This window comes from Anopheles moucheti, chromosome 3 (assembly GCF_943734755.1).
Source record: "Anopheles moucheti chromosome 3, idAnoMoucSN_F20_07, whole genome shotgun sequence".
Classification (NCBI taxonomy): Eukaryota; Metazoa; Arthropoda; class Insecta; order Diptera; family Culicidae; genus Anopheles; species Anopheles moucheti.
The window spans coordinates 3,453,047-3,476,875 of NC_069141.1; the positions used below are offsets into that span (position 1 = coordinate 3,453,047).

The following is a 23,829-nucleotide window of genomic DNA, read 5'->3' on the forward strand; positions in this document are numbered from 1 at the left end:
ATAAACGTACAAAATTGGTTTTATTTTCATCCAGCTCTGCTAAATGCTACATTATAGTTCTATGCTCCCAATCGAAATGATCGACACACTGATTAACAAACAAGGCCGAAGGTAACAGAGCCTTGACATTTCTTGTCGGTGGTTTCCTTTTTGCTTTGCAAACGGAACCGCTTGTGAACACGGGCCCTTCTCATGTTTTCTTGGACGTATCTCTGCAACCGTGCATGATTAGATGCATTTTTTTTAAATAAATCTACAACTCATCACGATTCTCTTCACTTTCCTCGTACTGGTACTCATCGTCCACCGGTTGTTCTTTGCAGTATTTGGCTACCTGCGAGCATAACCGAATGTCCGTATCCTTCACCACCTCCTCCTGGAACATCCGGATAATATCCTCGTCGTAGTTCTCCACAATCTCCAGACACAGATGCTTGAGCGTTTTGTTCAGATCGCCCTCCTGCACGAAGTTTACGTTTGCCATATCCGGATTCATGCCACCCTCGGTCATCATCTTCATCACCACCGGTCGGCCATTCTTCTTGTAGCGGGCCTTCGCGTAATCATCCATCCGGTCGCACACCGTCTCCATCATCTCTGTCAGGTACATTTCCGACTTGGCGTACAGGATCTTTTTCTTCTTTTTCGATTCACCGGTCGTATCGAGCCGGTAATCGCCAACCTCGACCTTCTTATTCGGATCCACCTTCGAAGCGGCCAGCTCCATTTCCGCCATGGATGCCTTGCACACGAGGCACTTTAGCTCCTTGCTTTCGATGGGCCGCGCAATATCACCCACCTGGCCGCTGGTCAGCGTCGGTGTCAGTACGATCGCTAGCCCTAGGACCATGATCAGATAAGGATGCATATCGGAATGCATGGCTCTTGGTGAAGATCTACGTACGTTTCACTTTAGCACACAAATAAACGCAAATTCAATAAGGAACCTTGTAGAAAACAAGTTGCAACAGTCTCTAGCAAAGACTGACCGATTTGTCGAGGAATGGTATGCAGTTCAGTTCCGAGCAAAAGAACGGTTCGACTTATATCAACCGGTTTTGTTGCTTCCGCTATCAAACCGTCATGAAAATAAACACGTTTCTCGCCTCTGATTGGTTGATTTTTTGACAACCTTACGGCGTACACAATAGCACAAATTTGGCCATGAAGGGATTTTACAACAAATGCAAATTATTGATTTAAAAACAGAACCGTCTACATTCGCATCAAGTTTAGTTTTATATAAATCTACAGCACAATTTTCAATATAACAAGAGAGGAAACCTCAATGTACCGTTTGTCATCCACGCTATTGTGTGCACGCGTACTGATTTCATTGCGCGTTCAAAATTGCGCCTCCCCAACTCCTCATTGCGGTTTTAATCGGTTAATTCATTGGAAGGTGCATTAATTTTTAATCAAAATTAATATACCGCGTTAACATTGCATTTGCTCCCGAGAGTGAGTATAACCCGCTGAATGTTATCTAAATTCTATTTTTAAAAAACTCATCTTAGGGTATTTAACATATTTTTCATTTAACCGAGATTTCCTTGCACATTTCTCCTAATCTAAAATGTAGATAATACTTAAAATACTAAACATACTCTACTTTGTCTTTTGGTTAATGTTGGACACGGAGCAAACTCCGGAGCAACTGGAAGGTCGAATTAAAGGAAAACCTTGCTGTCGTGATTAACACTGTCTTTTTTCAAGTCTATCTTACGCTTTTATACCTTAACTTATGTTTTAAATGTAAACTTCTTATTACTAACTTGCAATGTTGTCGACATACCGATCTTTCTTGATCGCGCATGTGATCATTGCGATGTTTATTATTTATTAAAGGTGCAACGTAGCCAAACCGTACCGATCGTCAGCGACAGTTAAATTTCGGTTCGTTTGTTTTTTCAAACCCACAACATTATGTGAAGTTTTAATACGACCCCCATGCAGATGCTTTTCATGCAATATCCTTTCTATGTTCGCTTTTTCCACGTTTTCGATGGACTGTTTGATGACGCTCGAGGTGATGTGCATCATGGAAACCTTTCGAACAAACCTGACACACAAACTTCCGCTCACCCTGATGCCGTTTTTCGTGCAACTTTTTGTTGGAAATATTATTGAACGGCATGTCGCAAAACTTGCAATGGTACGGTTTCTCACCGGAATGCACTCGCCGATGTTTGTTGAAATTTCCTACATGGTTAAATTGCTTACTACAAATTTCACACTGAAACATCTTCTGCTCATTGTGAAATTTCTATAAGAAAGCAGTACAATACGTCATGTAATTATTGATACAAAATAAAGGCAAACGAAAACTTACCGCATGAGACAGAAGTTGCGCGTTGGTGATGAACTTTTTGTCACATATTTTACACTGATACGGTTTTTCACCTGTATGTTTTCGAATGTGGTAAGCCAGATTGTTGCTTTGCGCGAATGATTTATCACACAAGGTGCATTTGTACTTCTTGTCGGATTTGTGAATTCTCATATGATCCGGCATCGATTTTACTACCTTCCCGCAGATAATGCATGCGGTTGGTTTTATCAAAACGGCCATCTTTCCCCAGTTTTTACCAAACGCAAGGGCTTCATCATTCGCAGATGCTTTACTAAAATGTTTGTAGTCTAGTGTATCATTAACGCTATGCGTTTTATTTTCCGGCGGGCCAGCTAACGGATCTATGGCTGCATCTCCCGATACATGATCACCATCGAGATAATATTCCATCATGTACGGCTTAAAATCTTCATCGTACTCATCGATCCGACTTCGACAATATTCACACACGGGTGTGATGATTCCCTTGCGCGGTTGCACCCGCACGTTCGTGCTTTTGTAAATTTTTTCCAACATTTTGGTATCCGTTTGAGGGCAGATGATTGATCCCATCGTTTCGTAGCTTTCTTCGCATATTTTGCATGCATTTAGGTTCATTTCGAAAGCACTGCAAAGTGATGTAAAGTATGTTATGAATAGACAACAACTTTTTCACCACTGTCACTTGTTTAATTACCTGAATCCAGTTAGAAGATTGCAGTTAGAAATGCAGAGACATTTCTGCACCATGCAAAATGATATAATACTAAAAGAAACTGACCAAACGTGCGAAAACTGAATCCGTTTTGCTATTGTTTACATTCTCAGAAAGAGGATGACATTCCAACCAGCAAGCCAGCTTTTTCGAGCAAGTGACATGTCTGACAGCCCACCAAAGAGCTCGGATTGATGCGTCAGGCCGAGAATGTTAGATGGGCCAAAGTTGTTCGAGCACCACACGGTAAAACGGAAAGTCATTGTTGGTTCCTTTTGTATGTAGGCAATTTAGCAGAAATCCGCCTTATTTAAACAAGCGAGCTCAATCGAAACGTGTCGAAAACATTCCTTCAAACGTGTGCTCCGTGTTTGGGCATAGAAATCGCTTGAAATCTAGAAACTTGTGCAGCTCTCAGCACTAACTACAATGGATCGTTTGTTGCGACTTGGTGGCGGCATGCCCGGAATGAGCCAAGCACCACCTCCGTCGGATGCACCGGTCGTGGACACGGCCGAGCAGGTGTATATCTCATCGTTAGCTCTCTTGAAGATGCTGAAACATGGCCGTGCTGGAGTTCCCATGGAAGTGATGGGTCTCATGCTAGGTATGTAGCCCCGGCACACAGACACAAACGATGGTAACAATATCAACGAGATGAATGATTGGTTTTCTTTCTCCGTAGGTGAATTTGTCGATGACTATACCGTGCAGGTAATCGACGTGTTTGCTATGCCACAAACTGGTACCGGCGTGTCGGTTGAAGCCGTCGATCCAGTGTTCCAAGCGAAAATGTTGGACATGTTGAAGCAAACCGGTCGCCCGGAAATGGTTGTGGGATGGTACCATTCTCATCCCGGGTTTGGTTGCTGGTTGTCGGGCGTAGATATCAACACGCAACAATCGTTCGAAGCCCTTTCCGAACGTGCCGTGGCCGTTGTCGTCGATCCTATTCAATCGGTCAAGGGAAAGGTCGTGATCGACGCGTTCCGGTTGATCAATCACAACACGCTGGTATTGTGCCAGGAGCCGCGACAAACGACATCCAATTTGGGCCATTTACAGAAACCATCGGTGCAGGCACTGATCCATGGGTTGAATCGTAACTACTACTCGATCAGTATCAATTATCGAAAGAATGAGCTGGAGCAAAAGATGCTCTTGAATTTGCACAAGAAATCATGGATGGATGGTTTAACGCTGGCCAACTATCAGGAACACTGCAGTATCAACGAAAGCACCATTAGCGAAATGTTGGAACTAGCGAAGAATTACAATAAGGTGAGCGAAAGCTATAAACTTTTGAAAAAGATCAATCTAATTCCCGTTCCGGTTATCACAGGCTTTGGAAGATGAAGAGAAAATGACTCCCGAGCAGCTGGCTATCAAGAACGTTGGCAAGCAGGACCCGAAGCGGCATCTGGAAGAGAAGGTCGATACGCTCATGTCGAACAACATCGTACAGTGTCTTGGCGCGATGTTGGATACGATTGTGTTTAAATAATGTTCAACATGCCGGTGGAAATCGAAGCTCAATAGCTTCTTCTTCAGCTTAAGTACGTGGAATCGTGCAAATCTGACACGGTTTCGTGATTGTCCCTTATTGTATGATGCGTTTTGATCTTGTTTTTTTGTGAGGAAAGGCGGTCTCCGCACAGCCCTTCCAACCCACTGACATATTTGTGTAATTAAAAGGAACACATCATTGTTTCGGGAAAATCAATCTGCCCATTCTTGAATACCTTGTGTATTTTGTGAGAAGGAGTACAAATTATTGCATGATGACTTGTAACGGTTCAGAAAAATACAGATTTTTTAAACCAGAGAAATGAGGAAAAAAAATTACCTCCCCGACGGGGAATCGAACCCCGGTCTCCCGCGTGACAGGCGGGGATACTGACCACTATACTATCGAGGACTTACGGAAGCGGTCGCTAAAAGCGATATATAAATACCCTCCCATCTAGATGTGCCAGAAACATATCATAAATACAACTGTTTATGTTTTCGTGTGCAAAATTGTGTGCGCAATGTAAAACAAATTTCATAATCAAAGTTATTTCTTTTCATTGCATTTGAATAAAAATCCCAACTAACTATTGTGCAATTTTCCTGGCAACGCTGCATCACCCAGCGATGGCAACACAGCTGTCATTGTAGTTACACCATGTCAACCACCTCTCGTGTGCGGCTGAAATTAAATTTAACGATAATCAAACGCGTCAACTCGAGAATAAACAATTGGTGCTGTGTTGCGCGTTGTGTTGCTTCTTGTTAGTATCCGCCCGATTGATTACGTTCCAGTTCTTCCAACTTTCTCGGTCCCCTTCGCCCCAAGAGTGACATCATGGAACCGATGACGCTGGGTAGCCCAAGCGGTAGTTCGCTTTCCGGTGTGACCGGTGCTGGAACTGGTTATTTACCATCCTTTCTGATGGGTGATCCACCTACCACGCCGCGTCCGACCACGCTATCGCCGACTAGGGGTCGATCCTCGCTTGCCTACTTGCACGGATTGATGAGTTCACCGTCGGACGGGCTGCGGTCCCCGACAATGCTAAACCAGCAGCAGCAACAACAGCAGCACCCTCATCAGCAGCAGCAGCAGCATCATCAACAGCTGTCTTCCTCCTTCATGCATCCGCAAACACCCCAAAGCCATCACGTTCCACACTCTCAGCGATATCTGCACAATCCCCAACCGGCGCAGGCTGCCAACTTGACGAACCACTTCCGCAATGAGTCGTTCGATGCCAATTCAAGCATCACCGGGCCACCGACGCAAGGGTTGTTTGATTCATGGCGGAAGGAAAAACAATTGATGCAAACACCGATCCGTACAAGCAATGAACGAACCACCGGTGGCAATCCGGCAGATCAAACGGCCCCACAAAACCAACCCTTCAACGAATCGTTACTGAACCAGAGCGGTTTTAACCTGTCGCGTGTAATGTCGCCCATACCGATAGCAACAGACTACAATCGAAACTCGAGCATTACCTCTTCGCCAACACCTTCACCCTTTGGTGCACAAACTCAGGTACAGCAGGCGGCCAAATCGTGCAATTGGGTGACGGTGTTTGGCTTTCCACAAAATGCTGCGTCCAAAATCCTATCCCACTTTATTGGCATCGGTACGATCGTGGACAAGCAGGCACCCTCACCGCAGAACGGGAACTGGGTGCATTTGCGCTACAGCTCGCGGTTAGAGTGTGACCGGGCGCTCAACTACAACGGACGCGTCATTAGCCAGGGTTTGATGATCGGTGTACAGTACTGTAACGATCCGGCCATCGTCGGGAAGGAGAATGACGGCAACGAGAACAACGATACGACCCAACAAGCGGTTTCGTCACCGGATAAACCTCTTTGGCGTGTCAGATCGCTAATGAATATGTCGTACACGGCGATGCAGGACCCACAGGCTGTCATTTCAACACCACCGGTACAGAAGCGTGGCACCGGGATCGTTAACAAAGCAATGGATCTTTTCTTCGGATGGTAATAACCGGTAGGACCAATGGGTAACACGGTACATTTGACCATTAAAAAAAGCAATGTTCACACGTGTAATTTGTAATTTTCCTTAATAAAATTGTAAAATGATCGTAAAAAAAAAACATTATCAGGATGGAAATAATTAAATAGGTGTTTTTACGATAGACTGTTCTTTTTCGATTCCTTGTAGTGATAGCGAAAGCGACCTTTTATTTACGTCATTGCCCTAAATCGAGTCTAATTGATCCTCAGGGTGATCATCTCACACCAACAGCTCGTATAGGTAGCTTGCACATTCGTTTAACTTAACAAAATTCGGCACCTCGCTGCTAATGTTGAAGAGTATCTTGTCCGTCAGGGCACTGTTTGCTTTGAGCGTTTCTGCAATCGCACCCATGCCCGGGCCGGGAAGACTCAACAAATTGCCCAGCGCCTGATAGCCACGGTACGTCGCCTCGTTATCCGTTACCAAACACAACAGCTCACCGGTCGTACCGGCAAGCACCTTGCAAAAGTCCACCGATGAAACCTTATCCAGCTGTGTCATTGTAAGGTTCAGATAGAAGCTAGCCAATGCAATTTGCAAATTCGCACTACATCCACCACGCACCGAACCGAACTGATCGACGATCGCACGAATGTTTCCCACCACCACATTACGGCCAGGCTGGTGGGCTAACATGTTTGTGAAGCACCGTGCGGACATCAGTTGATTCGCTGGCAGGTGATTCGTGTGCTGCAGGAACGTGTCCATGAAGGAGGCGTCCTCAAACAGTTCCTGACAGGCACGCGGTTCACGCACGATCAGTCGTGTAATATCCATGATCGGGAAAAGTTTCTCTGTCGGCCAGGTCGTGTACAAGAACTTCAGTGCTGTGAGACAGGCAGAATTCTGTTCCCCGCACGTCATTACTTCGCCCGCATACCGCACAATATCGTTCAGCGTTTCGTCCGACATCCGGAGACTTTGATCCTCGATGGCACCGTTCAGTTCTCTGTGGAGATAATAGGAGTTTGTACCTTTATTGTTTGATTCCACTAGAGGTCTTCTAAACTTACTTCAACTTAACGAGCACTTTGGACAGATCAGCATTCTCTAGTAAAATGTAATGCCGGTTTGGGAAGTGCGTGTTGCTTTTCTTCACCTCAGTCGATCCGGTTGTGTAGCTTGATCCGCCGGTAAACGGATCCAAATTGCCACTACCTGCATTGGTTGCTCCACCACTTCCCCTATTTGGTGCCACAGCCACATTCGGCGTTTGTGTCGTGTAGCTCGACGCACCCGTAAACGGATCTGTGTTGGCCGAGGATGGTTGAAATTGACCACCGGACGAACCGGGTACGTAGCGCGATCCTCCCGTGAACGGATCGTAGTAACTATTCGCTATCGCACTTGCCACCGGTGCACTGTCCGAGTTTTTCACGATAAAATTAGCCACCTGGTCGAGGTACGCTTGGGGCAGATTGTGCTTATGAATAAACCGTTGCGCCACAAACCATGGATCCTCGCCGCGATTGTACGGTAGCTTCAGGTTGGGCGCATCGTCCGACAGATTGACCGAAAACACGAAATCGTACTCGCGTCCTTCGTACAGCTGCTTTCCCGTATCTCCATCGCTAGCACCCATTACATCACCGACACAATCCCACTTTCCGCCGGTCCACTGATAGCAGAGTATCTTTCCGTTCGGGTGTCGTACGATACGCGTCTGTCCATCGCGCCCTTCCGAGAGTAGCGATTCGGGGCCGGGCAGATCGTTCACATTCATTCCACCCAACTGTTTGGCCGATTCGGACTGGCGAACCTCGACCGCTACCCGATACGCAGCCAACGATTCCTCCGATGCGGTGCGTTCTTGGTTTTGCGTAAACACACGCACGATCGCGTCACTCGTACCGGCAACAATATCTCCATTCCGTAGTCCCGTGACGGCCCACACTGATTGGGCCGGCATTTGAAGCGCATCACCGAGAGCACCTTCCCGCAGATGCCACATGCGTATGGTACTGTCCTCTCCTCCGGTAATGAACACCTCCTCGCCCCAAGCATCCGATCGACCGATGCTGTAAATATAGTTGCTGTGTCCATGGAACTCTTTCACACACTCGTACGTGTCATTCCAGTGTCGTATGGTGGCATCATTTGAACAGCTTAAAAATCCACCCATGGGTAACGGGCACAGGCCACGCACACAATCCTTATGACCCTTCAGCACCACCAGCTTCTCGCCTCGTTCGTTCCACACGAAGATGTTTTTGTCCGCCGAACCCGACACATACCGGCCGTTGGGTAGACAGGTCACAGCCCACACCGCTGCCTCGTGCCCGACCAGCGTAATGTTCGCGTTAGAACCGGGTGCATTGGTCCAGATTTTGGCCGTTTTATCCCAACTACCCGAGATAAGCGATATGGCATTATGCCCCGCTGCCAGTGCACAAACGGTGGACGTATGACCCTTCAGTACACCGATCGGTTCGGTTGAACCACTGCCGGGAAATTGAAAAATGCAGATCGTCGCATCGTTACTGCCCGTACAGATCCATCCGTTCGATTCCACCACCAGCACCGCACCGACATAGTTGGTGTGGCTCTTGAGCGTTTCCTTGTCCTCGTAACGATTGCTGTAAGCAGTTAGGGCAGGGGAGTTAGCATAATTCCTGACGTACATACATACCCGAAGGAACACTTACCCGACCGATTCCCAAACCTTAGCCGTTTTATCACGCGAACCAGACACAACAAAGCCCGTACCTTCTGCTACGGCGCGAACATCTAGCTTGTGGCCAACCAATTCACACGACAGCTTGAAGTCTTCTATTTTAACCATTGTGATCTTTATTCTTATTCTTTCCGTTCGTGCCCACCGGTTAGAAGAATTGTGGAAAATCTTCAAAGTCGGATCGATTGTACAGCACTGTTTACCTTTTTGTTGGTGGACACGCAAACCTTTTCGTCTTCTAGACGGTGGTAAGAAAATTACCGACTCACTGCTGTTGCCGGCAGCTTGCGATATTCTGGTACAGCAGAGAGAAAGAAATGAAACGAGTTACTGCTGTGCGTGGGAAAGAGAACAAGCAACGTGAACGAGACCCAAGCACGTCAAGTGTCAAAGAAGGCTTTCAAATTTTGGGACATTATGAAGTGATATTTTCCATTTTCTTGTAAAATAAAGTCATGTTTTGCACTTGTATCAAATCGAATGATATTGGAGCAAGCATAATGTATAAAATTCATTACGATGATCTGAATGATATGTTTTAAAAACAATAAATTCTGAAGATATTTCCTCAAACAAAACGTCCCAATTTTTCGCTCAATTTCTATGACAACCAAACACAACACATCGCCACCGTCGATGACAAGCGGGGAGTTTTGTTATTGTTATGTGGTCGTTTGTTCTGCGGAAGTGTTGGCTGTGTGCTTTTCAATCACACTTTGCTAGCTAGTAAGCTAGACGATCAAAAACCGGAGTTTTTATCATGAATTGCTAACAATGTACAACCAATTTCCGCTGCATATATCGTACGCATCCTTTACAATCATCGAAATTGGACGGTGTTACCGGTAAAGGGTCTGAAGCAACGAAAATCTGAAGAAACACATCTACAACTCAGACAACATGACGAATGTCCGCGTGAATTGGGGCGAGCTGTTCCCCAGCAGGAAGAGTGTATTTATTTTCTTCACCTACATGTCACTGTTTGTCAGCCAGGGTGAGATCATGTTTAGGCAAACAGTGCTTTATTACCGTACGTAAAGTTTCTAACCTTCCCTTATGTTACGTTTACAGGCATTCTGGTGACTGCTTCACAGCGTTCCGATAACTCCTACAGCTATAATACCGTGCTAGTTGTGTTGCTTACAGAAACACTGAAACTTGTGATATCGACAGGACTTTATTGTAGAGAGTAAGCACGCCACCATATCAGGACATGATGCAATGGCCACAAACTGATATCTCTGTTCCGTTGCGTTCTTTCCCCTTTTCTTGTTTTTGTATAGAAATAGCTTTCAATCGCTTATCGCGCGAGTGGTTGAGGGAAGCAATGTGTTGCTACTCTATTTTGTGCCCGCTTTTCTTTATTGCCTGTACAACAATTTAGCGTTTGTGAATCTTTCCACATTCGACCCAACGACCTACTATTTGCTACTTCAGCTGCGCGTAGTTATAACGGGCATATTATTCCAAGTAATACCAATGTAGCAAACTTGGTGTCACCAACTCTCGCTAATTTGCCTTTGCTTTTTCTCTTTTAGATAATCTTCAAAAAGTACCTAAGCCGAAAGCAATGGTTTTCTTTACTCCTTCTTACCGTCGGTTGCATGCTAAAACAGTGGAACTTTTCTATGTTCTCTACCACGTCTCAATCCCTTACGGGAGGCAATGTTATACACGGCGATACAACCGTACGAGCAAACGCTGCTGAACCACAGAACGAATCCGAGGTGGATGGTACATTTCGGGGCAAAAACATTTCCGGATTCGATTTAAGCTACAGTGCCTTGCTTATTTTGGTTCAAACGGTTTGCTCGTGTCTGGCTGGCGTTTACAACGAATATCTGCTGAAGAAGAAAGGTTCCGATATCAACATCTACGTACAGAACGTTTTTATGTACCTGGACTCTATTGTGTGCAACATGATGATTCTATTGCTGCAAGGTGAACTGGTCGGCGCATTCACGAGCGAGAATTTGCGCGAAATTGCTCGCTTCGAGGTGATCATAATTATGATGAATAATGCTGCAATTGGTATCATTACCAGTTTCTTTCTGAAGTACATGAACTCCATACTGAAAACGTTTGCCAGTGCTCTGGAGCTAATGTTTACGGCAGTTCTGTGCTACCTGCTGTTTGCGATACCAGTCTATCTGAACACGATTCTGGCAATCGTCGTTGTTTCGTATGCTATCTATCTGTATTCACTGAATCCGGTAGTTAATTTGGCAAATACGCCAGCTGCATCGAAGGCGGTTTTGAATGCAACACACAGAAATAATGAGGATCGTAAGACGTTGCTTACAATCGGCAGTGGTAAAAACCGTTCACGAGCAAACGTAAGCGATTCCGAGGACGAGGACATTGCTCCTCAGTTGCAAGAGGTATGATGCAGGGGATAGTGTAGTGTATTATATAAAGTGACTTTGAGTAACATACACCATAGGATTGTATCATGGCGAACACTAGCAGTGCAATCTACAAGATGCAGAATATATTTATTTCCTTCGTTAGACCATACAAATTAGGACTTACTTTACAAATCATTACACAACACGATGCAAAGCATGCAGGACGAAAAATATTACTTCAATATAATGGGTTGACAATAAAGCCCTCTTGCATTATTGGCAAATAAACACTAATATACATCAAGACCAATTGTATTCGTAGCAGTTGCTAACTAATCCTAATTGCGAAAGCGCTGAAGAATGGTTTGCAGTTATCAAAATTGCTGCGATCGACCCCAATATGGATTGTGAGCAAACTATATTCTACTATGTATTATAGAGATACTGCGATGCTACATATGTTATAACAGTCGCTCAAATCCAGACGAAAACACGTCAATTTAGCATGAATCAAACAAAGAGTTCATAATTTTATTGACCTCCATATTAACGAAAAATTTGACAAGTAATTTAATGATTCAATTGATCTTGTTTCAATCTTCGCCTCCTTCCTCCTCCTCATCCATTTCGCCTTCCTCATCCGCCGTAGCTTCTTGGTATTGTTGGTATTCCGACACAAGGTCATTCATATTACTTTCAGCCTCTGTGAATTCCATCTCGTCCATTCCTTCGCCCGTGTACCAATGCAGAAATGCCTTGCGCCTGAACATTGCTGTAAATTGTTCGGCAATACGCTTAAAAATCTCCTGAATTGCGGTAGAATTCCCGATAAACGTAGAGGACATCTTAAGCCCACGTGGAGGAATATCACAAACCGCTGTCTTCACGTTATTTGGGATCCACTCCACAAAATAGCTGCTGTTCTTGGTCTGCGTATTCATCATCTGTTCGTCGACTTCCTTCATCGACATGCGACCACGAAAGATGGCTGCTACCGTTAGATAGCGACCGTGACGAGGATCGCATGCAGCCATCATATTTTTAGCGTCGAACATCTGCTGGGTAAGTTCAGGCACCGTTAAGGCACGATACTGCTGGGCTCCACGGGAAGTAAGCGGCGCAAAGCCAGTCATGAAGAAATGTAAACGCGGAAACGGAACCATGTTCACTGCCAGCTTACGGAGATCCGCGTTCAGCTGACCGGGAAAGCGAAGACACGTCGTGACGCCAGACATGGACGCTGACACTAGATGGTTTAGATCGCTATACGTTGGCGTTGTCAACTTCAACGTACGGAAACATATGTCGTAGAGTGCTTCGTTGTCGATGCAGTACGTTTCGTCCGTATTTTCAATCAGCTGGTGTACGCTTAGCGTAGCATTGTATGGCTCGACCACCGTATCGGACACTTTCGGAGACGGAACAATCGAGAAGGTGTTCATAATGCGATCCGGAAACTCTTCGCGAATTTTCGAGATAAGCAGCGTTCCCATTCCAGATCCAGTTCCACCGCCAAGCGAATGTGTGAGCTGGAACCCCTGTAGACAATCGCAAGCTTCGGCTTCCTTGCGTACAATGTCTAGAACCGAATCTACCAATTCGGCACCTTCCGTGTAATGGCCTTTGGCCCAATTATTTCCCGCGCCGGATTGACCGAACGAAAAATTGTCCGGACGGAACAGCTGGCCAAAGGGCCCGGAACGCACAGAATCCATAGTTCCTGGTTCGAGATCTACCAATATAGCTCGTGGTACATATTTACCACCGGATGCTTCGTTGTAGTAAACGTTGATTCGCTCCAGTTGAAGATCACCGCATTCCCCTTGGAATGCTCCGGTAGCATCGATGCCATGTTCATCGGAAATTATTTCCCAGAACTTAGCACCGATTTGGTTGCCACATTGCCCAGCTTGTAGATGGACGATTTCACGCATGTTGAATCTTTTGAAACAAAACGATGATGGACGACTTAAACGGGACTTCAAATAGCACTAATGATACTTACAATGGATTAATATTCCAAAGGATATATTCGAGCAAAGAATTCTAATCGGAACCTATCTACGGATGCACCTTGAATATACTAAATGCAGCTGCTATTAATATGATGACCAACGTCTCTGAAGGTTCTTTACGAAATGAATCGAATTGTAATCCATGATTCAATTGAAACTCTAACACCATAATGGTTACTATGATTGGATGCTGATTTGCAAACCTTTTCTGGAGAATCATGTTCCGAACAAACATTGGCGTATCAATGAAAATTAATCTTTTTCGAACGCAGTAGATTGCTTTCGTTGAAATCAATTCGTAATATGATAAGTGTGATGATTAACGTTTTTAACAAAAAAATAAGTTTAACGTTATTGCAACTACTACACCAAGAGCTCAATTTATTCAAATTTCAGTATTTTATAGACAAATATTATTACCAAAGTTATTTCTAAATATTATGAGTTGAAAAAACATCAAAATCGAGACGATTTCTTCTATTCCTAACTTTTCAGCACTCAAAGAAACCATTTTTAAATCATTACCGCCATTGTACGGGTTTCCTTATAACTGAGCTATTATTGTTTCTTGACTGATTTTAGGAATCGAAGTAAATCAGTGCGCACAACCGAATGTGCCTCCGTGAGATTTGGATAATTTTCATGATGTCGTATAAATTCATACCTGCAAAGATGTATCAGCAGGTACATTATAAAATGTTCAGTCACAAGAATTCTGTTCACGGGCATTGACAATATTACTTACAGCTCATTGCGGCATATCGAAGGCATTTTTATAACCCATGGAATCAGTAAATCAAACAGTTTCAGCAGTTTAGTTTCGCTACGTTGAATACTATTTCCAGCATCAATTTCCGTCAAAATTAGATCGACAATACGTTGTATGACATTCAATGAGAAATATCCTTCTTCATCCTCCGATAAGCATTTTACTTGAAAATGATGCAGGCTGCACATAAACTTCTGTAATGAAAACAAAGCATTGCAAATATTAACGTAACAACGGGATGTTACATCCTACAGAGTACCATTGATGATTGAAACAAACCTTCACTTTGGCATAAAAGTTGGATTTTTTACAAAATTCAGCAACTACTTGTGCAACAATAGTGTTAAATGCGATCGAATCATTCGTAAACAATACGTTTAAGAGCTGTTCCTGTTCTTCGGCGAACGGATTGTTTTCTTCGTAATATTTCAATATACGATATGTATCCGTCCGTTGTGGTAATGCGTCATGCAACTCAAATATACTATTGTATGTTTCGAGCATAAGCTTCCTCGTCAACAGACAATTGGTGTTCTCATCTGCAACAATTAATAGATCAACAACAATTGCCATCATATTTATGAAAAACGTATCTACATCATATCATACTCACCTGCTGCTGCCTTCTTGACGAACACGTGACGTTCTATGTACTTAGCAAGCTGCTGTAATATCTCTGGCTCAATGTGGTACGTGATCACCTTTAAGGGAACCGGTAGTAAACTGGTGTATGGTTCCTGCGTCAAGATTAGCATATTGCAAAAAGCATTCGTAACGTGGCTTGCAACAGCAAACGAACAGTCGCTAGTATTCAACTGTTCAGCCAATTTGGTCATAAATTCTTGCACTCGTTTACCGAGCTGTTCGAATTTTATCTCAGGACGTTCCTTATATGGTTCTTCCAGGTAACATTTTACGACGGCATACAATGCATTTTTGTATAGCCTATAAAAGATGCCTTTCGAATCATTGGAGAGCTTCATCTTCTCCAAAAGTCGTAGATCGTTTGCCAAATATTCAGCAAGCGTTAAAACATCCTCGGACGTGTTATTTATCTCAATGAGCACACAGAGCCGTGTTATGGCCGTGGTGTACAATTCCATCAACTTCATATCAATACCCTGTAAAAAGCGAAACAAGATTAAATCAGGACTGCAGCTTTTCTGCAATCCATTATCAACTCACCAAATTGTAGCTCCTCAAACGGCTGCGCGTGTGAAAGAAGAAGGTGTAGTATTTCTCGGTTAATTGGTTCCAAATATCTTCGGTAATATGAGCAATGGTGTCGAAGCTGTTGATGGTTGTCAGTGTGTGAAAAAGCACCGTGTAGCAAGTTCCGTTCATTGCTATGTTTGAGAGAATTTCGAACAAAACTTCCACGTGGTATCCTTCACAGTCTACTTCAAGCAAACGGTACAGCTCCTTGTTTTCCGGATTCAGACAGTTTAATAGCAAAATGTAAGCATTAGGTGTGCTTGAGGCTTCATTCAAACAGTTCGAATAACCTTTCATGAAGCTATCCAAGCGTTTACGTATAACGACCCAATCAACTGTATCGTATGCATAAAACGAAGGTGAAATCTTCGTCCTAATGTCGTCCAATAATAGCTGGTGGCAGTAGTTGATCACATGCGCTGTGCGGTTGGTGATAAAGGTGGCATTTGACCGTGTCTTAGCCTCCGATAGTATCTTAAACAAATCATCAAACTTACGGAAGAACCCCTTCACCCATAGCTTTTTAATTACTGCATTGAATGACCCTAGCGGATAATCAAATCGCTCAAACACGTCCAATATTGCTATGAGCGCACTTGGTTCTACCTCGCCCGGCAGTTTAACAGAGGCGCAATACATTCCGTGTAGATCGATTGCTAAATTTACTACATTTTCGTTAGCGCTAAACATTTTTCGAACGATTCGTTCTTCCGTATCCGCTCGCAAAAGCATATTACTCACAACGCTATAAGAGAAAAGAAAAATAATGTTACGCAGCTAGCAAATAGTGATAAATCAATGTGAAGGCACTCTTACCTCAGGGCTTCAAAAAATAAGGTCAAAATTTTCAAATCCGTTGCTTTGAATTCATCCATTGTACGTGTTAGCTGAGTTTCCACCTTTAGAATAAACAATGCTACCGCTTCTTTCGTTTTTGGGCTGTGTAAATCAACCATCAAGACTGTCAGGCATTTCAACGCAGTATGAACAACCTTCGCATTCTTCCATTGCAAACCAGCACTGATCAGTTCCAGCTGATCGTATGTTATTATCATTAATTCCGGGAACGCTACGATGGTTTCGAAATTTTTTTCCATTATATGGTTCGCCACAGTCAAATATTTTAATCCATGCTTAATGTCCGGTATCAGGACTTGGCAAATTTGATCAATGTAGTTCTCTTTCTTTTGCAGTGAACTTTTACGCTGGTTATCTCTCCAGCAGCTAACCCGTGCAATATCGTCCACCAATCTAACCCGCGCCATGCATAGATTTGGAAGAAAGTGCGTAGCAATCAATGATCCCATCATTACACATTCGTCACAATCGCTATTGGCAAGCGCGACGACGAACATTACGCTCTTGTTGAACCAGTCGTTGTCGCGCATCAATTGCTTCCATTCGTGCGCGATTGCAAATTGCAAGAATTTATCAAAGTTGCCTAAAAATGTTCTATTCTCCAAAATGTTCACTCTCTCCAATGGCTGTTGGAACAAGATGTACAATTTGCAATTAATTTCCCGCGCTACTGTGCACTCTTTTGGGATTGGAACTTACCGCTTTGAATATTTTCTCCGCGAGTAAATGATTAGCATCTTCGCTTAATAACTGCAAATCTGCGGCCTCTAAACTGTAACCAAAGCCGGTCATATCGGTAAAAAGCTGTAGTATGCGCAAAGTGCCAGCATCTTTCTGTCGCTGGAATAGCTGCCACCATGAATAGTAGATATCCTGAGAGAACACAGAAGATCGTAATGAAACACCAAACACTAATTGAACTGAGAGACTACATACTTTGAGGCTGTATTCATCAGAAACAAAGAGATTGTACAAACTATCGTCCATTTTCTCAGCTAATGATTAGTTTTTAAGTTTATCGGAAAACGTTTGCACAGACGTTAGCGCCGGTAGCACGTATATTGCGCGGAAAACTGCACCAAAGGACCGTTTTTTCTTGGATCGTGGCCCAACATTTGACATTAGCATTGTCATCGTTTGAATTGACAGTGACAACATTAATACAGGTAGCACCCAAGATACATCGTAAACTCACGGATTCGTAGATAGACGAAATCTGGAATCTTTGTTCATAGTTTCTTTATATATGCTGCCCAAATTTCAAAATACATTCATGAAATTGGGTGTTTAATTTTCATGTTCACACGATATGTCCCGGATGCGACACTTGCGAATCTTCGCTGACCGCTTTATTATGGTATCTCGGGAACAACCTGTACAGATATACAAAACAGAATCGTTCGTATGGGCATGGTTGTCGGTCTGCATATTTAGAGATTTTGTGTAATTAAAGTCACGAAATAGCGCGGAAAGATTTAGAAAACTGGTACAAGAATCGATCGTGAATCGTTCTTCGACAAACGAATTGAAGGAAACATATTGCTGTTGCGCATCGGTAAGAAAGTTTCCCACTGTACGCGTGTTGTTTGTACCGTTTTATTCGATTGATACTATTTCCCATTGCAGCTAGTAGACAACGAAAATGTCCGATGATTTGATGGTATGCCCGTACGACAAGAGTCATCTTATTGTACGCCAGCGCATGCCGTATCATCTGGTGAAATGCAAGAAGCAGCACAAAACATCGGAAACGATGCAATCTTGTCCGTTTAATGCGCTGCACGTACTACCTAAGACAGAAATGAAACTGCACATCGCAAAATGTCCAGACTATATTTCGGACTACTGATGTCGCACTCAGGCGGATATGTTCCCGCAAGCAAATGACTTGGAATCGAGGACATAATGCACAAACAAGCAACGCGCGTTGATAGATGCTTTCGTGGTTCATGCCCTCCAATACGACGATACTAATAATATAATACAAGTTATATTTTCATTAGAATAAATGCATGTATCTGAATGTTTAATATTAACGGGAATCATACGACCACGCAATACATTTTAGTTTAATATCAGCTAGCGGGAGTCTGCTGTCATTCCGCACGCATCAAGCGCGGAATGTCAAAACAACGGAGAATGCGATGTCTTCTTCTACCTATCATCTTCATCCCCTTCGTTTGGTTCTTGCCAGGATCGTCATCATGGGTGGTCCCCATGAATGCCAGTGCGTGCCTTGATCGTGTACAAGCAAAAAAAAGTTTGACAAAAGCAACGCCGCTTATAAAATATGCACGATCGTAAAGAGCCAGTTCAGTGCCTGTGTTCAGTGTAGATTCAGTTAGCTAAGCACCGTGTTTTGAGAGTAGTGATGATGAATTGTGATTTACAAACAGGAATGAATTTCGCTTCACAAATTTAGCTCCTCTATTCGTCCCTTACGAAACCCGTAGTTACTGTCTTAGGACTTTTCGATCGCGGATCGTTTGAAGCGCATTTTATAGTTTTGGACGGTGTAATTGCAGTAACCCTATCAGGCAGTCGAATGGAGGGAGGAATGGGTGGTTTCTATTGAAGTTTTATGAAACCACCCCCTAAACACAGCACCTGGAATGCAGTACGCGAGTAGCAGGGAATATCCATTGTAACTAAAATCAATCCATTAGTATTCAAAACATACGAAACCGTGTGTTTGATATTACTGCCCCCAGATAGCTTTCTGTGGTAACTAGTGGACGCTGTGCCCTTGCGAAGAAAGTTCGATGTTGAATGCGCTGTTTCTATATACATCAGACTCCCGCAGAGTCAAGCGTGTTGGAATCGCTGGAAGGTGCCCTGGTTGTGAGGATAGCTGCAACCACTATTTGACCTACACGTAACCTGGTAAGAATGTGGTTGTCCACCGTTTTGTAACGCATTTCTAACTAAACCCAATGTTTACGATCCTATACAGAGAATAGGCCAAGATGAAGGAAACGATGAGGATGATCATTTACCTGTTAGTGGTAATCTTCATTACCGCTTGCCAGTGTAAAGAAATGAACCCTACAACGAATCTTATAACGCCGGAATCATCACGACCGATGTTGGAATCGATCAACGGTACGCGCAACTATCGTATGCATGGAAAAAAGGGCAAGGACGATAAGACCTGGTTCGATGGGCGTGAAATGCGTTACATGTACTGTGTCCGGCCAGCAAAATGTGAACCGATACGGTACAAATCGTGCCTCGGTTCGACCCTCCCATACACATCGATCAGTCTCGATCTGACTGATTCATACAGCCAGGAGGAAACGCACACCAAGCTGTTTCAGTACAAAGCTCTGATCAGTGTACCGAAGTGCTGGGCCGTGATACAACCGTTTCTGTGCGCTGTGTTTATGCCGAAGTGTGAGAAAATCAATAGTCAGGAAATGGTGTATCTGCCGCCGCTAGAGATGTGTAAAATAACGCTTGAACCCTGTCGCATACTCTACAATACAAGCTTCTTTCCCGAGTTTCTCAAATGCAACGAAACACTGTACCCTTCGAAGTGCAACAACGATGTGCGAGAGGAAATGAAATTCAATGCCACTGGCCAGTGTCAGAAGCCGTTAGTAGCGGCCGATTTGCCAGCGAATTATTATAAAGGTAGTGGAAATGCGGGGAGGGATAGTTAACTGGATACGATTCGATAACACGTCTTTATTTTGTAGAAATCGACGGATGTGGCGTACAGTGCAAGGATCCACTGTACACGGACCATGAGCATCGGCAGATACACAAACTAGTCGCGTGGGGTGCTAGCGTGTGTTTTGCATTTAATCTCTTCACGCTCGCCACGTTTGCTATCGATTGGCAGAATGCAAACAAGTATCCGGCGATGGTAATATTTTACATAAACTTCTGCTTCGCTGTATCCTGTTTGGGGTAAGTTGTTCATAACCAGTTAAGAAAACTCTGTCCAACAGATCTTTTTTTTTTCTTTAAATTATTTCCCAGATGGTTAGCACAGTTCACTCCGGGTGGACGGGAGGACATCGTGTGTCGTAAGGATGGTACGCTGCGTACGTCCGAGCCCAGTGCTGGTGAAAACCTGTCCTGTATTGTGGTGTTCATATTGGTGTACTACTTCCTCATAGCAGCCATGGTGTGGTTCGTCATTTTCACCTACGTGTGGCACATGAGTTTTAAAGCGATCGGAAAAATTCAGGACCGGATCGATAAGAAGGGTTCGTATTTTCATCTGATAGCCTGGTCTTTGCCGCTCGTGTTGACGATCACCATTATGGCGCTGAGCGAAATCGACGGTAATAGTACGGTTGGCATTTGTTTTGTCGGTTACCTTAACCATCCGATCCGGGGCGGATTTCTTTTGGCTCCCGTGCTCTGCGTGCTACTGGTCGGTGGATACTTTCTCGGCCGAGGACTGTTGACGCTGATACGTCTACGAATATCGAGCAAGGAAATTATCTCGGCACGTGCCAGTAAAAAGATCCATCAAACGATCGTAAGAATGGGCATCTGTACCACTTTTACGTTCATATTCATCGTTGCCACCGTTTTCTGTCACGTGCACGAGTTCAGGCACAGTGCGGCCTGGGCGACTGCTTTGCGAAACTTTATCGTATGTCAAATAACTTCCGTTTATAACGATGATGTTACAAACATCTGCCGTATCGAGCAACGGCCCAGTGTGGCCATACTACAGGTGCATCTAATCTGTTTGTTCGCGTCCGGAATAGTCATGTCATCGTGGGTTTGGACCAACTCCACACTGGAATCGTGGGGTCGGTATTTTCGGAGGCGCTTCGGTACGGACATCGACGAACCGGTGAAGCTCCAGAAGCATAAGGTCATCGCGCAGGCGTTCGCCAAACGGAAAGAGTTTCAAAATCAGGGACGATTATCGATCTCGTTCCATAACTCGCACACCGATCCGGTGGGTTTAAAGTTCGACATCAACTCCGCCATCGGTAGTCACGATTTCAGCTCGACCTGGGCAAACAATTTACCGCGATTCGTTAATCGACGCTGTGCGCTTACGGGAGCCGCGACCAGCTCGAGTCACGATCCACGCAAAAACTCGGTAGATTCAGAGATCAGCTTCAGCGTACGGCACGTATCGGTGGAGTCTCGTCGGAACTCGATCGACTCGCAAGTGTCGGTGAAAATTGCGGAGGTAAAAACGAAGGTTGCCAGCCGGAGTAGTCGTGGTACGGTAGTGGTTGGTGCGGCAGGTGGAAAACACACCCATAAATCGCGTCAAAGTCGAAGAAGGCATGATTTTGCCGCTACTGGACGACGATATAGCCGTAAAGAAAGCAGCACCTCCGTCGAGTCGCAGATAGTGACGGCAGCAATTCAAAAGTCCGGTTCAAGTGGAGCAGGTCGACATTCAACCACGACGGGTACGTTTGGGACAGGCAACATGCAACGTCGCACGGGAATCGGTGCCATGGACGCACATCAGATCAATGATTTGATCTCGAATGGCAAGCTGTTGCTTCCATTCCTTCAAGGCCAGGGACTGACGACATCGGAGGATGATAACGTGTCGGTGAGTTCGTTCAAACTACAAGATTCCAAATTCGACATTATTATGAAGCAGTTTGATGGATCCAGCCGTATGGGAGATGGTGCTGGATGTGCTAATGTACCCGTACCAGGAACCACCACGGGTGGCTGTCGTATTGAGGAGTATCGCAGCAGTGATGATGATGAAGATGATGACGATGATGATGTGGAAGCAGAATCGCTGCTTAACGGAAGAAATGTCCCATTGCGTCAGATCACTTCTGGGCGGGATGACATCGTCACGAGGGTTGTCGATTCTAAAGATACGACAATGGGAACACGCCACACCAAGGATGGAGGATCGCGTATCAGTAAGACCGGTACGACCAAGAGCGTTCGCAGTCGCAAAACAGGAACTGGATCTCGTCAGGGGACGATGAGCAGGAAAACACAGCATCATAATCGTAGAAAAAAAGAGAAAGCAAGGGAACGTGAGCGTGAAAAGGAACTGGAAATGTTGGAACGCGCTCCATCTCCGTCTGCTGGAACGTTTGGTGTTGAGACGATGTATGATTTCAACGATTCTTCCTTCACATCGTACTGTTCCGAATTGTCACCACTGCAGGTGAACAGCTCGTATTCGGGTGTTTCAATAGCGAAAACCAATTCGCGCAATTCCAAGCGTAGCTGTGATGTCGGCATACAGACTAATGCGCACGAAATTGCCACGCAGACCATGTCATCGTTTGAGTTTAGCGAAAAAGCACTCAAGAACGAGGAAAATGCGGACATATATACGGAAAACCATCAGATGCTGCCAGCGCTACCGATAGTAGTACAACAAGCTCCATCCAAACTTATCCAAACAATCGGTTCGACCGGCATGGTTGGACGCAAACAGCGCGATACGAACGAATCGGCTGGCATGAGTGATGCGGAAAAATTGAAAATGCTTCTGCTGCCATCGAAATAATGTTTATCAATTAAATTTGATTTTTCTTTCAACCAATATGATAGGGCACGCAAGTGTATAAGTGTTAACGCCTTAGAAGAGTAAAATAGGTACGTATCGAGCCTATATAGGGGATCTTTTGATTTCGAATGTGGAATACAGGATAAGGAATATTAGGACAATAATTTTTAGGAGTGCCTTTTAATGCTTAAGCATGTCGTTGATTTCATATCAGCATACCTCGACCGCTGTGTAAGTGTGCATTTAAAGCCATAAGATTGATACTCAATATGCAGTAGAATCTCATCACCAGATGTGCAAATGTTACAATATTTGTGAGTAAAACGGAACAAACGAAGCAATAAGGTCAAATCATAAACTAATAGCAAGACTGAACAATACGTCAGCAATCAAGAACAATTATAAAAGCAACAAGACACAGTTATTGTAAAAATCGTGCTTCCTAATGGACCAAATTAAGCAAACGTGTTGAAAGACTAAAAAGAACAAATGCAAACAACGACATACATTTAATGATTATATGAACAATATTAATCTCTCGGAATCATTTTTTGTAGCGTCCACAAGTGTGTACAAGTGTATTTGTACATTGTTAACACATTTCCGTTTTGATGTGTTTTTTTTACAAGTAAATGCGTAGATTATGCCTTCAATTTTCTGGAGGATCTCCTTTTGTCTCTCCCGACGATCATGCCAAACATATACGCCATGTGTAAAGTGGAAATTTAGTGTTGATGTCTGGATAGATGAAAAGGAAAGTTTATCAATTTATGCGCAACAGCATCAGAAGACATCGAGAAGAGTATGAAAATTGAAGGATTTAAATAAAATTATGGTAATTTTACTTACCCGAAGAAAGATACCACAGTCTGTTAAAATTTTTCGGC

General features: G+C 44.1%; 9 protein-coding genes and 1 non-coding gene across 10 annotated transcripts; 4 read left to right on the forward strand and 6 right to left on the reverse strand.

The window, feature by feature from the left end:
• LOC128300753 (protein seele) lies at positions 1 to 1,073 on the reverse strand. The gene has a single exon (XM_053036935.1). It carries the CDS (start codon positions 878 to 880, stop codon positions 254 to 256), a length of 627 nt encoding a protein of 208 aa, XP_052892895.1. The 5' UTR covers positions 881 to 1,073; the 3' UTR covers positions 1 to 253.
• Positions 1,074 to 1,838: 765 nt separating this feature from the next.
• Positions 1,839 to 3,082, reverse strand: LOC128305806 (zinc finger protein 501-like). The gene is made up of 3 exons (XM_053043418.1): positions 3,030 to 3,082; positions 2,333 to 2,960; positions 1,839 to 2,266 (listed from the first exon to the last, which is right to left on the reverse strand). The coding sequence occupies exons 1-3, from the start codon at positions 3,080 to 3,082 to the stop codon at positions 1,964 to 1,966; spliced, it is 984 nt and encodes a 327-aa protein (XP_052899378.1). The 3' UTR covers positions 1,839 to 1,963.
• Positions 3,083 to 3,287: 205 nt separating this feature from the next.
• Positions 3,288 to 4,769, forward strand: LOC128302141 (26S proteasome non-ATPase regulatory subunit 14). Its single transcript, XM_053038886.1, has 3 exons — positions 3,288 to 3,654; positions 3,733 to 4,328; positions 4,390 to 4,769. The coding sequence occupies exons 1-3, from the start codon at positions 3,477 to 3,479 to the stop codon at positions 4,549 to 4,551; spliced, it is 936 nt and encodes a 311-aa protein (XP_052894846.1). The 5' UTR covers positions 3,288 to 3,476; the 3' UTR covers positions 4,552 to 4,769.
• A 124-nt stretch (positions 4,770 to 4,893) lies between these two features.
• Trnad-guc (transfer RNA aspartic acid (anticodon GUC)) lies at positions 4,894 to 4,965 on the reverse strand. The gene has a single exon. It is a non-coding gene; the product is annotated as a tRNA-Asp (tRNA).
• Positions 4,966 to 5,228: 263 nt separating this feature from the next.
• Positions 5,229 to 6,675, forward strand: LOC128303641 (nucleoporin Nup35). The gene has a single exon (XM_053040679.1). The coding sequence runs from the start codon at positions 5,395 to 5,397 to the stop codon at positions 6,550 to 6,552; it is 1,158 nt and encodes a 385-aa protein (XP_052896639.1). The 5' UTR covers positions 5,229 to 5,394; the 3' UTR covers positions 6,553 to 6,675.
• A 55-nt stretch (positions 6,676 to 6,730) lies between these two features.
• LOC128302106 (phospholipase A-2-activating protein) lies at positions 6,731 to 9,532 on the reverse strand. The gene is made up of 3 exons (XM_053038834.1): positions 9,237 to 9,532; positions 7,605 to 9,167; positions 6,731 to 7,540 (listed from the first exon to the last, which is right to left on the reverse strand). Exons 1-3 carry the CDS (start codon positions 9,371 to 9,373, stop codon positions 6,808 to 6,810), a joined length of 2,433 nt encoding a protein of 810 aa, XP_052894794.1. The 5' UTR covers positions 9,374 to 9,532; the 3' UTR covers positions 6,731 to 6,807.
• Positions 9,533 to 9,962: 430 nt separating this feature from the next.
• On the forward strand, positions 9,963 to 12,049 carry LOC128301716 (UDP-galactose transporter senju). The gene is made up of 4 exons (XM_053038315.1): positions 9,963 to 10,259; positions 10,337 to 10,454; positions 10,549 to 10,735; positions 10,804 to 12,049. The coding sequence occupies exons 1-4, from the start codon at positions 10,166 to 10,168 to the stop codon at positions 11,650 to 11,652; spliced, it is 1,248 nt and encodes a 415-aa protein (XP_052894275.1). The 5' UTR covers positions 9,963 to 10,165; the 3' UTR covers positions 11,653 to 12,049.
• A 32-nt stretch (positions 12,050 to 12,081) lies between these two features.
• Positions 12,082 to 13,739, reverse strand: LOC128301715 (tubulin beta chain-like). Its single transcript, XM_053038314.1, has 2 exons — positions 13,619 to 13,739; positions 12,082 to 13,554 (listed from the first exon to the last, which is right to left on the reverse strand). The coding sequence occupies exon 2, from the start codon at positions 13,545 to 13,547 to the stop codon at positions 12,207 to 12,209; it is 1,341 nt and encodes a 446-aa protein (XP_052894274.1). The 5' UTR covers positions 13,548 to 13,554; positions 13,619 to 13,739; the 3' UTR covers positions 12,082 to 12,206.
• A 274-nt stretch (positions 13,740 to 14,013) lies between these two features.
• Positions 14,014 to 17,464, reverse strand: LOC128304535 (uncharacterized). The gene is made up of 8 exons (XM_053041728.1): positions 17,407 to 17,464; positions 17,170 to 17,343; positions 16,429 to 17,096; positions 15,583 to 16,357; positions 15,011 to 15,518; positions 14,677 to 14,936; positions 14,374 to 14,591; positions 14,014 to 14,292 (listed from the first exon to the last, which is right to left on the reverse strand). The coding sequence occupies exons 1-8, from the start codon at positions 17,455 to 17,457 to the stop codon at positions 14,187 to 14,189; spliced, it is 2,760 nt and encodes a 919-aa protein (XP_052897688.1). The 5' UTR covers positions 17,458 to 17,464; the 3' UTR covers positions 14,014 to 14,186.
• Positions 17,465 to 18,923: 1,459 nt separating this feature from the next.
• LOC128300585 (protein smoothened) lies at positions 18,924 to 23,782 on the forward strand. Its single transcript, XM_053036703.1, has 4 exons — positions 18,924 to 19,353; positions 19,424 to 20,103; positions 20,169 to 20,382; positions 20,455 to 23,782. Exons 2-4 carry the CDS (start codon positions 19,437 to 19,439, stop codon positions 22,940 to 22,942), a joined length of 3,369 nt encoding a protein of 1,122 aa, XP_052892663.1. The 5' UTR covers positions 18,924 to 19,353; positions 19,424 to 19,436; the 3' UTR covers positions 22,943 to 23,782.
• Positions 23,783 to 23,829: the final 47 nt, after the last annotated feature.

Coding starts and splice junctions, on each gene's coding strand:
- LOC128304535 (XM_053041728.1), bottom strand. CDS start 17,457: ATGGACGATAGTTTGTACAATCTCTTTGTTTCTGATGAATACAGCCTC. Junction 17,097..17,169: donor CGGAGAAAATATTCAAAGCG/GTAAGTTCCAAT, acceptor TTGTTCCAACAG/CCATTGGAGAGAGTGAACAT. Junction 15,519..15,582: donor GTTTGAGGAGCTACAATTTG/GTGAGTTGATAA, acceptor CGCTTTTTACAG/GGTATTGATATGAAGTTGAT.
- LOC128300585 (XM_053036703.1), top strand. CDS start 19,437: ATGAAGGAAACGATGAGGATGATCATTTACCTGTTAGTGGTAATCTTC. Junction 20,104..20,168: donor GCCAGCGAATTATTATAAAG/GTAGTGGAAATG, acceptor TTTATTTTGTAG/AAATCGACGGATGTGGCGTA. Junction 20,383..20,454: donor TTCGCTGTATCCTGTTTGGG/GTAAGTTGTTCA, acceptor ATTATTTCCCAG/ATGGTTAGCACAGTTCACTC.
- LOC128303641 (XM_053040679.1), top strand. CDS start 5,395: ATGGAACCGATGACGCTGGGTAGCCCAAGCGGTAGTTCGCTTTCCGGT.
- LOC128301716 (XM_053038315.1), top strand. CDS start 10,166: ATGACGAATGTCCGCGTGAATTGGGGCGAGCTGTTCCCCAGCAGGAAG. Junction 10,455..10,548: donor ACAGGACTTTATTGTAGAGA/GTAAGCACGCCA, acceptor GTTTTTGTATAG/AAATAGCTTTCAATCGCTTA. Junction 10,736..10,803: donor TAACGGGCATATTATTCCAA/GTAATACCAATG, acceptor TTTCTCTTTTAG/ATAATCTTCAAAAAGTACCT.
- LOC128302141 (XM_053038886.1), top strand. CDS start 3,477: ATGGATCGTTTGTTGCGACTTGGTGGCGGCATGCCCGGAATGAGCCAA. Junction 3,655..3,732: donor AGTGATGGGTCTCATGCTAG/GTATGTAGCCCC, acceptor CTTTCTCCGTAG/GTGAATTTGTCGATGACTAT. Junction 4,329..4,389: donor TAGCGAAGAATTACAATAAG/GTGAGCGAAAGC, acceptor CGGTTATCACAG/GCTTTGGAAGATGAAGAGAA.
- LOC128300753 (XM_053036935.1), bottom strand. CDS start 880: ATGCATTCCGATATGCATCCTTATCTGATCATGGTCCTAGGGCTAGCG.
- LOC128301715 (XM_053038314.1), bottom strand. CDS start 13,547: ATGCGTGAAATCGTCCATCTACAAGCTGGGCAATGTGGCAACCAAATC.
- LOC128302106 (XM_053038834.1), bottom strand. CDS start 9,373: ATGGTTAAAATAGAAGACTTCAAGCTGTCGTGTGAATTGGTTGGCCAC. Junction 9,168..9,236: donor AAGGTTTGGGAATCGGTCGG/GTAAGTGTTCCT, acceptor AACTGCTTACAG/CAATCGTTACGAGGACAAGG. Junction 7,541..7,604: donor AAAGTGCTCGTTAAGTTGAA/GTAAGTTTAGAA, acceptor TTATCTCCACAG/AGAACTGAACGGTGCCATCG.
- LOC128305806 (XM_053043418.1), bottom strand. CDS start 3,082: ATGGTGCAGAAATGTCTCTGCATTTCTAACTGCAATCTTCTAACTGGA. Junction 2,961..3,029: donor AATCTTCTAACTGGATTCAG/GTAATTAAACAA, acceptor ATCACTTTGCAG/TGCTTTCGAAATGAACCTAA. Junction 2,267..2,332: donor CGCAACTTCTGTCTCATGCG/GTAAGTTTTCGT, acceptor GCTTTCTTATAG/AAATTTCACAATGAGCAGAA.